The 11,987-nt window shown below is 45.0% G+C and overlaps 1 protein-coding gene across 1 annotated transcript in view; it reads right to left on the minus strand.

Annotated features, from left to right (window-relative positions):
* GRM5 (glutamate metabotropic receptor 5) overlaps positions 1-10,111 on the minus strand; it is a gene marked incomplete at both ends in the record, with an annotated part of 241,386 nt that extends 231,275 nt beyond the window's left edge. The window contains 1 exon segment of the mRNA XM_081952370.1: positions 9,439-10,111. Within this exon segment, the coding sequence (XP_081808496.1) occupies positions 9,439-10,111 (673 nt within the window).
* Between the last annotated feature and the right edge of the window lie 1,876 nt (positions 10,112-11,987).

An 11,987-nucleotide genomic window follows, 5' to 3' on the forward strand; every position in this document is an offset into this window, starting at 1 on the left:
CTTGCACAGCTCCAGCCTGCGGCTCCAATGAAAATCCACAGTCCGAAGTGCTGCCACTTCCAGGCGGGATATATTGTGCCTCGCCCACGCCGCCGCCGTTGCACCCAGATGGAAAGGGAGCCTTCGCGCCCCCCTTTACGGAGCCTCGCACCCCCCCAGGGGGGCGCGCCCCACTATTTGAGAACCGCTGATATAATGTATAATCAGTGGCCTCCAGAGGGACTCCGGAGCCCAGGGTAGGCTCAAGGAAAGCTTCCGGAGCCTGGGGAGGGCAGAAAACGCCCACCCACCCCCGTCATGGTGCAGGAGGCCAACTAGGCCACACCCACCATGGCCACGCCCACCCAGCAACGGGGCAGCGTACCCGTTGCTGCAATTTTTGAAGCCCACCCCTTGTCATCACAATATTAAAAAAGTGTAATGGCTCTAGAAAGAGTGCAGAGAAGAGCAACAAAGATAATTAGGGGACTGGAGGCTAAAACCTATGAAGAACGGTTGCAGGAACTGGGTATGTTTAGCTTAAGAGAAAGAAGGACTAGGGGAGACAAGATAGCATTGTTCCAATATCTCAGAGGTTGCCACAAAGAAAAGGGAGTCAAGCTATTCTCCAAAGCCCCTGAGGGTGGAACAAGAAGCAATGGGTGGAAACTAATCAAGGAAAGAAGCAACCTAGAACTAAGGAAGGATTTCCTGACAATGAGGGCAATTAACCAGTGGAATGGTTCCTGCAAATGTACTGAGGGACTATATTATAGCCCATATTGGAAATTAATTCAGAGACTTTATGTTTCACAGCAACTGTGTGTTCCACATATTTCCTCACCTCCCTAAAAGTAATCCTGATTGATTTTATCTCCAGGTCTGGTGATAAAATTCCAATTACACATGGATGAGAAGGCATAGTTATTTGATTCCTTCGTTAATCTCTTATGACCCAACTTTCCCGGATGTCCTTTGATCTGAGTTTTTACACGGAGAGAAGGTGAAAAAAATGTGTTCCTGTTCACACCATGCATAATTTTATACGCTTCTGTCACAAGCAATCCCAATTAACCTTTCCAATACATTTGGGGGGGGGAGTCAACCCTCCTCTCTGACACTCTCCCAAAGGCTGAACTTTGCAACTGGTCAACAAACACTTGATGAAGGACATTTTCAACAAAGGAAATGCCAGAGCACAAATTTATCACCTGCACAATTTCCTGCCTGGACGGAGAACAATAAGGACAACAGAAATATAATTGTATTGGTGCTTTACCCAATAGATATTCCAAATAAGCTCCCCCCCTAAGGGACACACAGGACTTTGTAATACTTGAAACATGATTTTTGTCGTACCTGTGCACTGGCTAACCAACGTGGGTTTTCTTGCATTTCAAATTTGGTTGGATGTTCAATTGTATTGCTAATAACTTACTGTAACTTGTATTACAGCAAACTCTACATGGGGCTGCCCTTGAAGAGTATCTGGAAGCTCCAACTGGTGCAAACTGCAGCGGCCTGCCTGGTTTACACAAGTATCCAGCAGTGGGTTTCACATTTTGTTACCACCGGTTCACCACATGCATGCCCACTGGCTTCTGCGCATGCACTTTGCTCAGGCATGCGCCTTCCGCACATGCGCCTGGCCTCAAAAACATGCCTAAATAGGATGGCAGGGGGCAGGCCCATCTGCAATTTTGGCTACAGGTCTGAACCGGCTGAGTACCACTTCTGCATGTATCACTAATACAATAATAATACAATAGTAGAGTTGGAAGGGACCTTGGAGGTCTTCTAGTCCAACCCCCTGCCTAGGCAGGAAACCCTATACCATTTCAGACAGATGGCTATCCAACATCTTCTTAAAGACTTTCAGTATTGGGGCATTCACAACTTCTGGAGGGAAGCTGTTCCACGGATTAATTGTTCTCACTGTCAGGAAATTTCTCCTCAGTTCTAAGTTGCTTCTCTCCTTGATTAGTTTCCACCCATTGCTTCTTGTTCTGCCCTCAGGTGCTTTGGAGAATAGTTTGACTCCCTCTTCTTTGTGGCAACCCCTGGGATATTGGAACACTGCAATCATGTCTCCCCTAGTCCTTCTTTCTCTTAAGCTAAACATACCCAGTTCCTGCAACCGTTCTTCATATGTTTTAGTCTCCAGTCCCCTAATCATCTTTGTTGCTCTTCTCTGCACTCTTTCTAGAGTCTCCACATCTTTTCTACATCGTGGTGACCAGAACTGAATGCAGTATTCACTTCTCCTGCAAGAGCTACATTAGTTGCCGATTTGCTTCTGAATGCAATCAAAGGTGCTGGTTGTCACCTTTAAAGCCCTTGATGGCTTGGGACCAGTTGATCCCAGGGACTGTCTCTCGCCAGTCACATCTACCCGACCCATCAGAATGGGGAGGAAGGGAAGGTTATGGGTTCCATCCCCTAGGGAGATACACCTGGTGGGACCCAGAAGAAGGGCCTTCTCCGTGGTGGCTCCCTCTTTCTGGAACATCATTTCCCCAAGAGATTAGAACACCGTCACCCCTAAAACTCTTCCGGAAGGCGCTGAAGACCTGGTTCTGCCAGCTGAGCCTGGGGAACCCAGAGTGGGATGGAGTCCATTAAATGGCTTGTGTGATCTCCTGTCGCTGGGGCGGGGGTGAGAGGGGGGTGATTTTGTTATATTGTATTAATTTATTTGATTCTTTTTATTAGTTTTTTATTGTTTTAAATGTGGTTTTATATTCTGTAACCCACCTTGAGTCGCCACGGGCAAATAGGCGGCAAAATAAATTCAAGGAAGGAAGGAAGGGAAAGAAAGAAGAACAGAAAGAAAGAAAGAAAAAAGAAAGAAAGAAAAAAGGAAGGAAATAAGGAAGGAAATAAGGAAGGAAGGAAGGAAGGAAGGAAGGAAGGAAGGAAGGAAGGAAGGAAGGAAGACAAAGTTGCCATAAGTTTTATCCTTCAAGAAAAAGCCTCTCTTTCAAACACTTTTGTTTTTAGCTGTTCTCAAGCCTCCATGAACAAAGCAAAATATTTAGCACAAATTTATCCCAAAGCAAACCTTGGGAAACATAGAGAATGTCACTTACCCATACACATTTTAATGTTTTTTTCCCCTTTGCAAATGTTTCTTTTACTTTTGTAGGATCCAATCTGGGTTGGTCACTGAGACTAGAGGTTTCGTCTTCTGAGTCATGCTGTGATCCATCTTCAGGCAATTTCTCTCTAGCAAACTGTGTACTTTGGGCTGTTCTGTGTGTGGTATTTAGGTGGTGCCTATTGTATGTGGCTTTTTTAGATTTTGACTGGGGTGTTAGCTGGTTATTAAGACTTTAGCTGTCGTTGGTTTGTGCTGCCCAGACCTGGCCTTCTAAGTACTTGATAGGCTGGTGGTAAATCAGCACTCCTATTGACTGACAAAGGGCCGGTTTCCCAATCACCTCCCTGGCTGTTTTTGTGCTTGCTCGTCCAACAATCTTAGTAGCTGCAAAATTGAATCATTACAGCGTGATGCTACAAATGAATTCAGGTCTCCTCGTCTGACCACTCGCTTGTGTTCTTGCAATCTGGTGGTTACTTCCCCGTCTGTCCTATATAGTCACAGAGACATTCCATGCATGGAATCTGATCAGGGTAGGCTTCAAAAACTGCAGCAATGAGTTGACTGTCCCGTTTCTGGGTGGGCATGGCCATGGCCTAGTTGGCCTCCTGCACCACGGCAGGGGTGAGGAGACATTTTTCACCCTCCCCAGGCTCCGGAGGCTTTCCTCGAGCCTCTAGGAGGGTGAAAACTGCTTCCTCGGGCTCCAGAGGCCCTCTGGAGGCCAGAAACAGGTCCGTTTCCAGACTTCCAGAACCTCTAGTACAGGCATGTCCAAAATGCGGCCCGTGGGCCAAATGTGGCCCTTTTTCAAATTTCAAGCGGCCCGCAGCCTCTTCTCCCCACTGGAGTTATTTGTTTAGTCTTTCATAAAATACCGTATTTTTCGAAGTATAAAGATGTATCTTTTTCCCCTCAAAAAAGAGGCTAAAAATCTGGGTGCATCTTATACACTGAATACAGCATTTTTTGCCTCCCAAAACTCTGCCCCCTTCACCAAAATGGCTGCGCATAGCCTTTAGGAGGTTTTCAGAGTAATCCTGGGGGCTGTGGAGGGCATAAATGAGCAAAAAACGGGCCATTTTTTGCTCAACTTTGCCCCCCCCCCCAGCCCCCAGGAGCACTCTAGAAGCCTCTTAAAGGCTATTCATGCTCTTAAAAAAAAAGGTCCATTTTCGTGAAAAATGGGCCATTTTGGGGAGAGTGCAAAAACCTTTTTTTAATTTGCCTCTTCAAAATCTTGGTGCGTCTTATACTCCGAAAAATACGGTAGTTAATTGGCATTTAATGTTAAGGGTTCAAAGAATGTCAGGCTGAATGATCGGCCCCACACATTTTCACCTCACCAAATCTGGCCCTCCTTGCAAAAAGTTTGGACACCTCTGCTCTAGTAGGTCCTCCCCCCCTTCCTCCCCCCAAGCACTTACCTGGCATTATGAACGGGCTGCATAGAGATTCCTGGGAGGTTCGATCTCAAATTTTGATTGGCTGGAGAAAAGTATGCATTTAATAAAACTGGGATTTCCATCTAAAGTTTGTAGCTCGCCCCCCAAAAATCTTCTCTCTGGGAAGTTTGCTGCTCATTGGAAAGTCCATTATAAATTTAATTTCCTTTGATGAGAGGGGAAGCTATTGAAGCATGGATCCTAGGCTCAGGGAGTGAGCAGTTGAAACGTTTTATTGCTAGGAAGTTGTTAGTGGGTGCAACTCTAATTTGTTTTACTGCTGTTTGTTTCTCCATTTTTTTTTTTCATCTTTGAATCATCATTTGTTTTACTGAATTTTATACAACGAACTGGTTATTAGCTATCTCAGCAGCTTCACGGAGAAATGTGAAATAAACTTCTTAGAATGAAAATGAAAAAAATATATATTTTAACAAGAAAGAAGCCTTTAGAGGCACTGTTCCAAACAAACTTTTAATTTTTTTAACTGGCTGCCTGTGAAATCACAGGGACTTCATTAGCACAACTAATTTATTTGGATTGGGGCCAACACACAAAGACTATTTCTCATTATAGACCAAATGGCTCATTTTGTAAGTCCACAACCAGTGCCACATAACCATCAAATCTTCTAGCGCATTGACTTGGTGGATCTTTTTTAGATACCTCCATGGAATTTGGGAGGAAGAAAATGGGAACAAATATTCTAACGTTAGCAGTAAAATTCTAACATGCACTATTAGTAGCTTCCCACAGATATTATAGTAGATGTATGTCATAAATCATAAGCCCCTGCACATCCACTAGAGATCTAAATCCAGCCCACCTTGAATGCATTTCTTATCTCCCGCTCATTTCCCTTGACTGTTAGTTGGTCAGATTCTTGTAACGAGCAATAAATCTTTATACTTATTTGAACTGCCTGAATCTCTTGATTTCCCTGGGGCTCGACTGTGAAGGTTCTTCCATGAGAAATAACCAACTCTGTCACAGAAGACAATCTCAGGATTGAATTATGGGGTCCCTGGTTCTCTCTGAGCTTGGTGGTTTTCTTACCCAACTAAGTAACATCATACGTACTGGAAGGGATTTGCTGTCTGTTTATATATAAGTGACTTGCTCTATCAAAGTTGATGGGAGTATTCTCAGTGGCTCAATTATTAGATTGCGGTTTATACTTAGCCTAGTTCCTTGATTCAATACAACAGGTACAAGTAAAGGTTCCCCTTGCACATATGTGCTAGTCTTTCCTGACTCTAGAGGGCAGTGCTCATCTCCGTTTCAAAGCCGAAGAGCCAGCACTGTCTGAAGATGTCTCTGTGGTCATATGGCCAGCATGACTAAAGGTTGAAGGCACATGGAATGCTGTTACCTTCCCACCAAAGGTGGTTCCTATTTTTCTATTTGCATTTTTTACATGCTTTCGAACTGCTAGGTTGGCAGAAGCTGGGACAAGTCACGGGAGTTCACTCTGTTACGTGGCGCTAGGGATTCGAACTGCCGAACTGCCGACCTTTCTGATCGACAAGCTCAGCGTCAATACTGTATTTAATCAATGTGCCTTCATGGATAAGCACTGCAACTTCAAAAGAACCACAGGACATAAGACACAAGATTGGATTGGAAGAGTAACTCAAAAATTTGACCCAAAGATACTGTTTAGGATAGCATTCTACAAAACATCATGGGACATGAATGAACAAGTTCTCCATGGAACACCCTAAAATGTTTCCATTCCAGCACATCACAAGAGGCTGGAGGTCTTATTCCTTACATCTTGCGGATGTGATTGGTCAACTGGTATCACTAGATAATTTTTTTATTTTGGACATGATCAAGATGCTTATCTACCCAAAGAATCTAGTGTCCTCAATTACCAAGTGTTGGCCTTGTTGTGTAACCCAATTTGTATGTACCTTTATCTCTTCATAGTTGCCATCATTGTGATGAATAGCTTGGCGGTGGGCCTGTTTCATTAAGCTAATTAGCCAGGCATTTTCATAATGTCAACTAAAGGACTTTTGGGTTAAGTGCTTTGTTTCATTGGTTAATGACATGGAAAACCTTCTTCCCATTAGCATCAAGTTCAACTCATGACGAGCTGGCTAAGGAGATTGACGTCAATGGCCCTCAACTTATTGTGACATCTCCTGTTCCCCGGGTCAAGAATGGCAAATCTCATTTCTATGCTAATGAAAACCTACCACCCAAATGGACTTTCTTGGGTTTTTTTTTTTCCTTGAAGGCGTTTTGCTTCCCATCCAAGAAGGTTCTTCAGTTCTGACTGAGGAAGCTTCTTAGATAAGAAGCAAAACGTCTTCAAGGAAAACCCAAGGAAGTTCATTTGACTTTTGAAAAAAAAAACACTTTTGGGGACAACCATGACCTGGATGATTGAGAATCTCCGCAGACAGCAGCCTGAGCACTGACCTCCTAGAAGACCTCACTCCAAATTTCTCTAGAATTTGAAAATTGTTCCTTGACTCCTATTCTCCAATTCCTGTTCTTTACTCAATGAACAATCCATGAGATCGCCTCTTTTTTAATCCCAAGCGATTGAATTAGCTTGATGTGAGCTTGCAATAGTGATTAAAGTGCTGCAGTGAAGAAACCAGATTCTAGTTCATGGCAGCTTATGGTGGCTTGGGCTAGACCTTCTTTCTCTCAGCCCCATCAAATCCCACAATAAACAGAAAAAAGATGTCCAGTTCTTACAAGAAAGGCAGGGTATGACACACAAAATTAAGTAGTTTAAAGATAAAGATTCCCCTGCACATATGTGCTAGTCGTTCCAGACTCTAGGGGGCGGTGCTCATCTCCGTTTCAAAGCCGAAGAGCCAGCGCTGTCCGAAGACGTCTCCGTGGTCATGTGGCCGGCATGACTAAACACCGAAGGCGCACGGAATGTTGTTACTTTCCCACCAAAGGTGGTTCCTATTATTCTACTTGCATTTTTTTACAGTGCTTTTGAACAGCTAGGTTGGCAGAAGTTGGGACAAGCTCACTCCATTATTTGGCACTAGGGATTCGAACTGCTAAACTGCCGACCTTTCTGATCGACAAGCTCAGCATCTTAACCACTGAGACACCGCGTCCCTTGTAATGGGATCATACAGATGTTTAAATCTGCGGATGGAGCAAGTAGTTGCCTAAAAGACATGGAAAGACTTACCTTTAGTCTATTATTGGATCCACGCAATATAATACATCGTTAGCCTTTTAATTATTATGAGGTATGCAAACATATCATGGTAACAGACACGATACACTGCTTAAACAACGAATTAATAATAGCTGTTCCCAAATACACTTGCTGGGCGATATATAGCTAGCCCTCGACTTACAATCACCATTGAGCCCAACACTGCCGTTGCTAAGCGAGACATTTGTTAAGTGACTATTCCCCCCCCCCATTTTGCGAGCTTTCTTGCCACATTCTGTGATGATATGATCACAGTTGTTAAGTTGGTAATATGGTTTTAAGTGAATCTGGCTCCCCCATTGAACTTTGCTTGTCAGAAGATCATAAAAGGAGATCACATGACCCCGGGGACACTGTTATCGTCATAAATAATGAGTCAGTTGCCAAGCAGCTGAATGTTGACCACATGACCATGGGGATGCGGCAATGGTTGTAAGTGTGAAAAACGGTCATACTTCAGACTTGCAATATTAAGTGTTGTTATAATAAAGTAAAATAAACCCATCTAATCATGTTTCCCCCTCTGGTTTACTTGAGAGGGAAGAAAGGAAAGACAGAGGAGGAACAAAGTCGATGGGGAAGCCTGCAGGAAGTTGCTCCTGCTCCAATCAGGGGTGGGCTGCTATGGGTTCGCCCAGGTTCGGCAGAACCCGTAGCTAACGTTATGGCCAGTTCGGATAACCTCCAAATCCCACCCCTGGCTAGCCCCACACACCCCTCCCCTCCCAAGAAACTCTACGCGGCCCATTTTGGATGTAAACTATCGTATTTTTCAGAGTATAAGACGCACCAAGATTTTGAAGAGGCAAATAAAAAAAAGTTTTTGCACTCTGCAGACATCCCCAAAACAACCTGTTTTTCGCAAAAACGGGCCTATTCCCCCCCCCCTGAAAAAGGGCATGACTAGCCTTTAGGAGGCTTGTAAGTGCTCCTGGGGGCTGGGAGGGAACAAAATTGAGCAAAAATCGGCCTGTTTTTCACGGCCATTTTGGTGAAGGGGACAGGATTTTGGGAGGCAAAAAAATGATGCATTCAGTGTATAAGACGCACCCAGATTTTCAGCCTCGTTTTTGAGGAGAAAAGGTGCGTCTTATACTCCGAAAAATAGGGTAAGTACAGGGCCCCTGCAGAGGCTTAGGGAGGGGGAAAAATGGGTCTCCTGGAGGTTCTGGAAAACCAGAAACAAGTCCATTTCTGGCCACCGAAGCCCAGGGGAGGCAGTTTTTGCCCTCCCAGAGGCTCGAGGAAAGCTTCCAGAACCTGGGGATGGCAAAATAGCCCCCCCCCCCGCCCCTCCACCGTGATGCAGGAGGCTGACTAGGCCACACCCACCATGGCCATGCCCACCAAGCAACTAGAGAGAGAACCCATTGCTGAAACATTTGAAGTCCACCCCTGCTTCCAATGCTATTTTGCCTGCCTGTGGCAATACTTTTTCTCTGCTTAAGTAAAGAAGCAATGACCCCAAAGGTTCACGGGTTGTCCAGTGAAATAATTACAAAGTATTTGGACATGTGATAAATAAGATCATTAGGACATTCACGAAACGTAGGCAAAATGCAGCAGGGGTCGACCCTAAATATTAAACCATAAATCCAGACGGTGCTGTCTCTGCTATTCAAACACAGGAGGAGAGAGAGCATATAATGGAACATGGAGCCTCATGTACAAAAACAACAACAACAACAACAAAAGAAGAAGAACTTTCTTACCTTCTGTATGTACCGCAGACACGTACGTCCAGTTGTACCTCTTGACAATGTCCACCATAGCACGGGCCTGTTGTGCGTCCGAAGGCACCACGCGCATGAAATACTTAAATAAAGTCTTGTCGCTCAAGTCCATGCTTGTGGCCGAGTAGGCAATCTGAGGTATGTTGAAAAGCTGCAACAGATTTTGGACCTGGATTGCCACGGAACTGGACCCGGGACCTATCACACCCACAATGGGCTTCTTAGAGCGGTAGAGAGATGTAGAGCCGTCGACACACTTCATCAGCCCTTCTTCTTCTTCCGCCGAGATGAGGGAATCGCGGATGAATTCAATGCTCTGCTCAAGCGCAACTGCCGAATGCCAGCACGAGTCCCGTATTTCGCAACCCAAGGTGATGTTGGGTAACAGAGTTTGATTCTGGTTGATGCGATCAAGGGTGTGAAGCATCGCTTCCACTCTCTGGATCCCATATTGTTCTCTCACCTCTCCACATTTTCTCTCGTGGACCTTGTCAACGCTCGGTTGATGATGGACTGAGAAGAGGGCCCCGATGATAATATCTCCCGGCATGTAGGCCACCACCCTCCTTTCATTGGACTGAGCAGAAACCAAAGCACTAAAGTTCCCGCAAACATTTTCCTTCAAGAACCAGAGAAGAAGCAGAAAGAGCATTTTAGGGAGCTGTTTAAGCCAGAATTGGAAGCATAATGAGATGACAAAGGGTGAACATTCTTCTCTCTTCTTTTTTAAAGCAATCAGCGAGTCTTTGGAGGAGTCGAAGCCATCAAGCTGAGGAGCAACTGGGTGTTTCCAAGCATCTTCTAGACTATGGCCAACATCTTCTCATCTGCTCAGAAGGTAGGAAGGATGCAATCACAATCTTCAAAATCTTTAAGAAAAAGATGACGGGAAAGGTTATTTTTCTAAAAAATAAATAAATGAGCGCTTATAAACTTGAAACACCTCAACAGCTATTCTGGACAGGGCACCAGCTTGTTTTGATGCTTACTAGAATATCAAGGAAATAGAAATAGCGCTTTCACTTATATACTATTCTGCAGTGCTTTACAGCACTCTCGGGATTGTTTGTTTGTTTGTTATTTGGATTTATATGCCGCCCTTCTCCAAAAGGACTCAGGGCGGCGTACAACATTAAAAAACACACATCCCAAAAGTTAAAAAAAAAAATTAAACCCACGTCCAAAAAAAACACACCAAATTTAAAAGACAATACATTTAAAATAAGTTAAAATTAACAGGCCAGGCCGGCTTGCTGGAAAAGCCAACTTTTTAGGGCGCGTCGGAAGGACCGGAGGTTGGGGATTATGCGAAGCTCCAGGGGCAGCTCATTCCAGAGGGAAGGCGCTCCCACAGAAAAGGCTCTCCCCCTGGGGGTCACCAGCCAACACTGTCTGGCCAACTCCGTGGGATCGTACTGGACGGTGGGAGGCTACTGGTGGCAATAGGTGATCTTGCAGGTACCCTGGGCCTAAGCCATGGATGATTTACAATGTCAGCATAATGCCACCAATAATTTGCTACCGGTTTGGGTGGGCGTGGCTTGGAGGGGGGCATCATGTGACTTGAGTGGACATGGGCGTGAGTGACATCAATTGGCCATGCCCATTCAGTCACGTGCCCCTCCACCTAGCCACGCCCACCAAACCGGTAGCGAATTTTTTTTGAAACTCACCTCTGAGTGGAACGGCTTTGCCTTCGGAGGTTGTGGGTACTTGATCGCTGGAGGTTTTTAAAAAGAAACTGGATACCCATTTGTCTGAAACGATAAAGGGTCTCCAGGGGAGGTTGGACTCGAAGACCTCCAAGGCCCCTTCCAGCTCTGTTCTGATTGATATTTGTGCAAAGGGGCCTTATTTCGACTTCCTTCCTTTTGGCCTCTCTGACAGTACAGGCCTATAACAAAGAGTGCTGAAAAAGCCCAGGTATTACCGTTCACGCAGTGCCTTGATTATGGACTTGCAAGGAAGAGCCTACCGTAAGAGTCTTTGGTGGGTGGTTGAGCTTTGGATGGCTTTGTTGTTAAATTTGAGCTCTGCAACAAAGCCCTGTCATTTGGGTGAGCCAAGCTCAGTTTAATTACAGCACAATCTGTTTCCTTCTATTGCAGCTCTTAACTGCTTATTGTATCCCTCCAAAGGCAATTCAATATCCTTTACAAATGCCGATGCATTTAAAGTACCTTCCTTAAATTAATAGGCTTCGGTAGAATCTTACACCTGAATAGAATTTTTCCCTTCCTGTACATTTTTCAAAGGGCGGCTTCCTATTCCTCTTGTTATTTTTTTTTCTCCCCAAACTGAAAATAGTATTACCATCCTTATTTGGCAAAGCAGGCCCCCCTCTGTGGGCTTACAGGTAGTCCTCTACCAGTGGTGGGTTCCGTACCAGTTGGAACGGGGCCGGCATCGCCCACATGGATGCGACGCCTCCACAAGCCTCCACGACGCTCCAGCTGCTCGGCGGAGTGTCGCATAGGCGCCATATGCGCCATGCACGTGCGAGGAAGGCCAAAGGCTTAAAGGACAGG

This window comes from Natrix helvetica (assembly GCF_964273705.1).
Source record: "Natrix helvetica genome assembly, chromosome: 4".
NCBI classification, from domain to species: Eukaryota; Metazoa; Chordata; class Lepidosauria; order Squamata; family Natricidae; genus Natrix; species Natrix helvetica.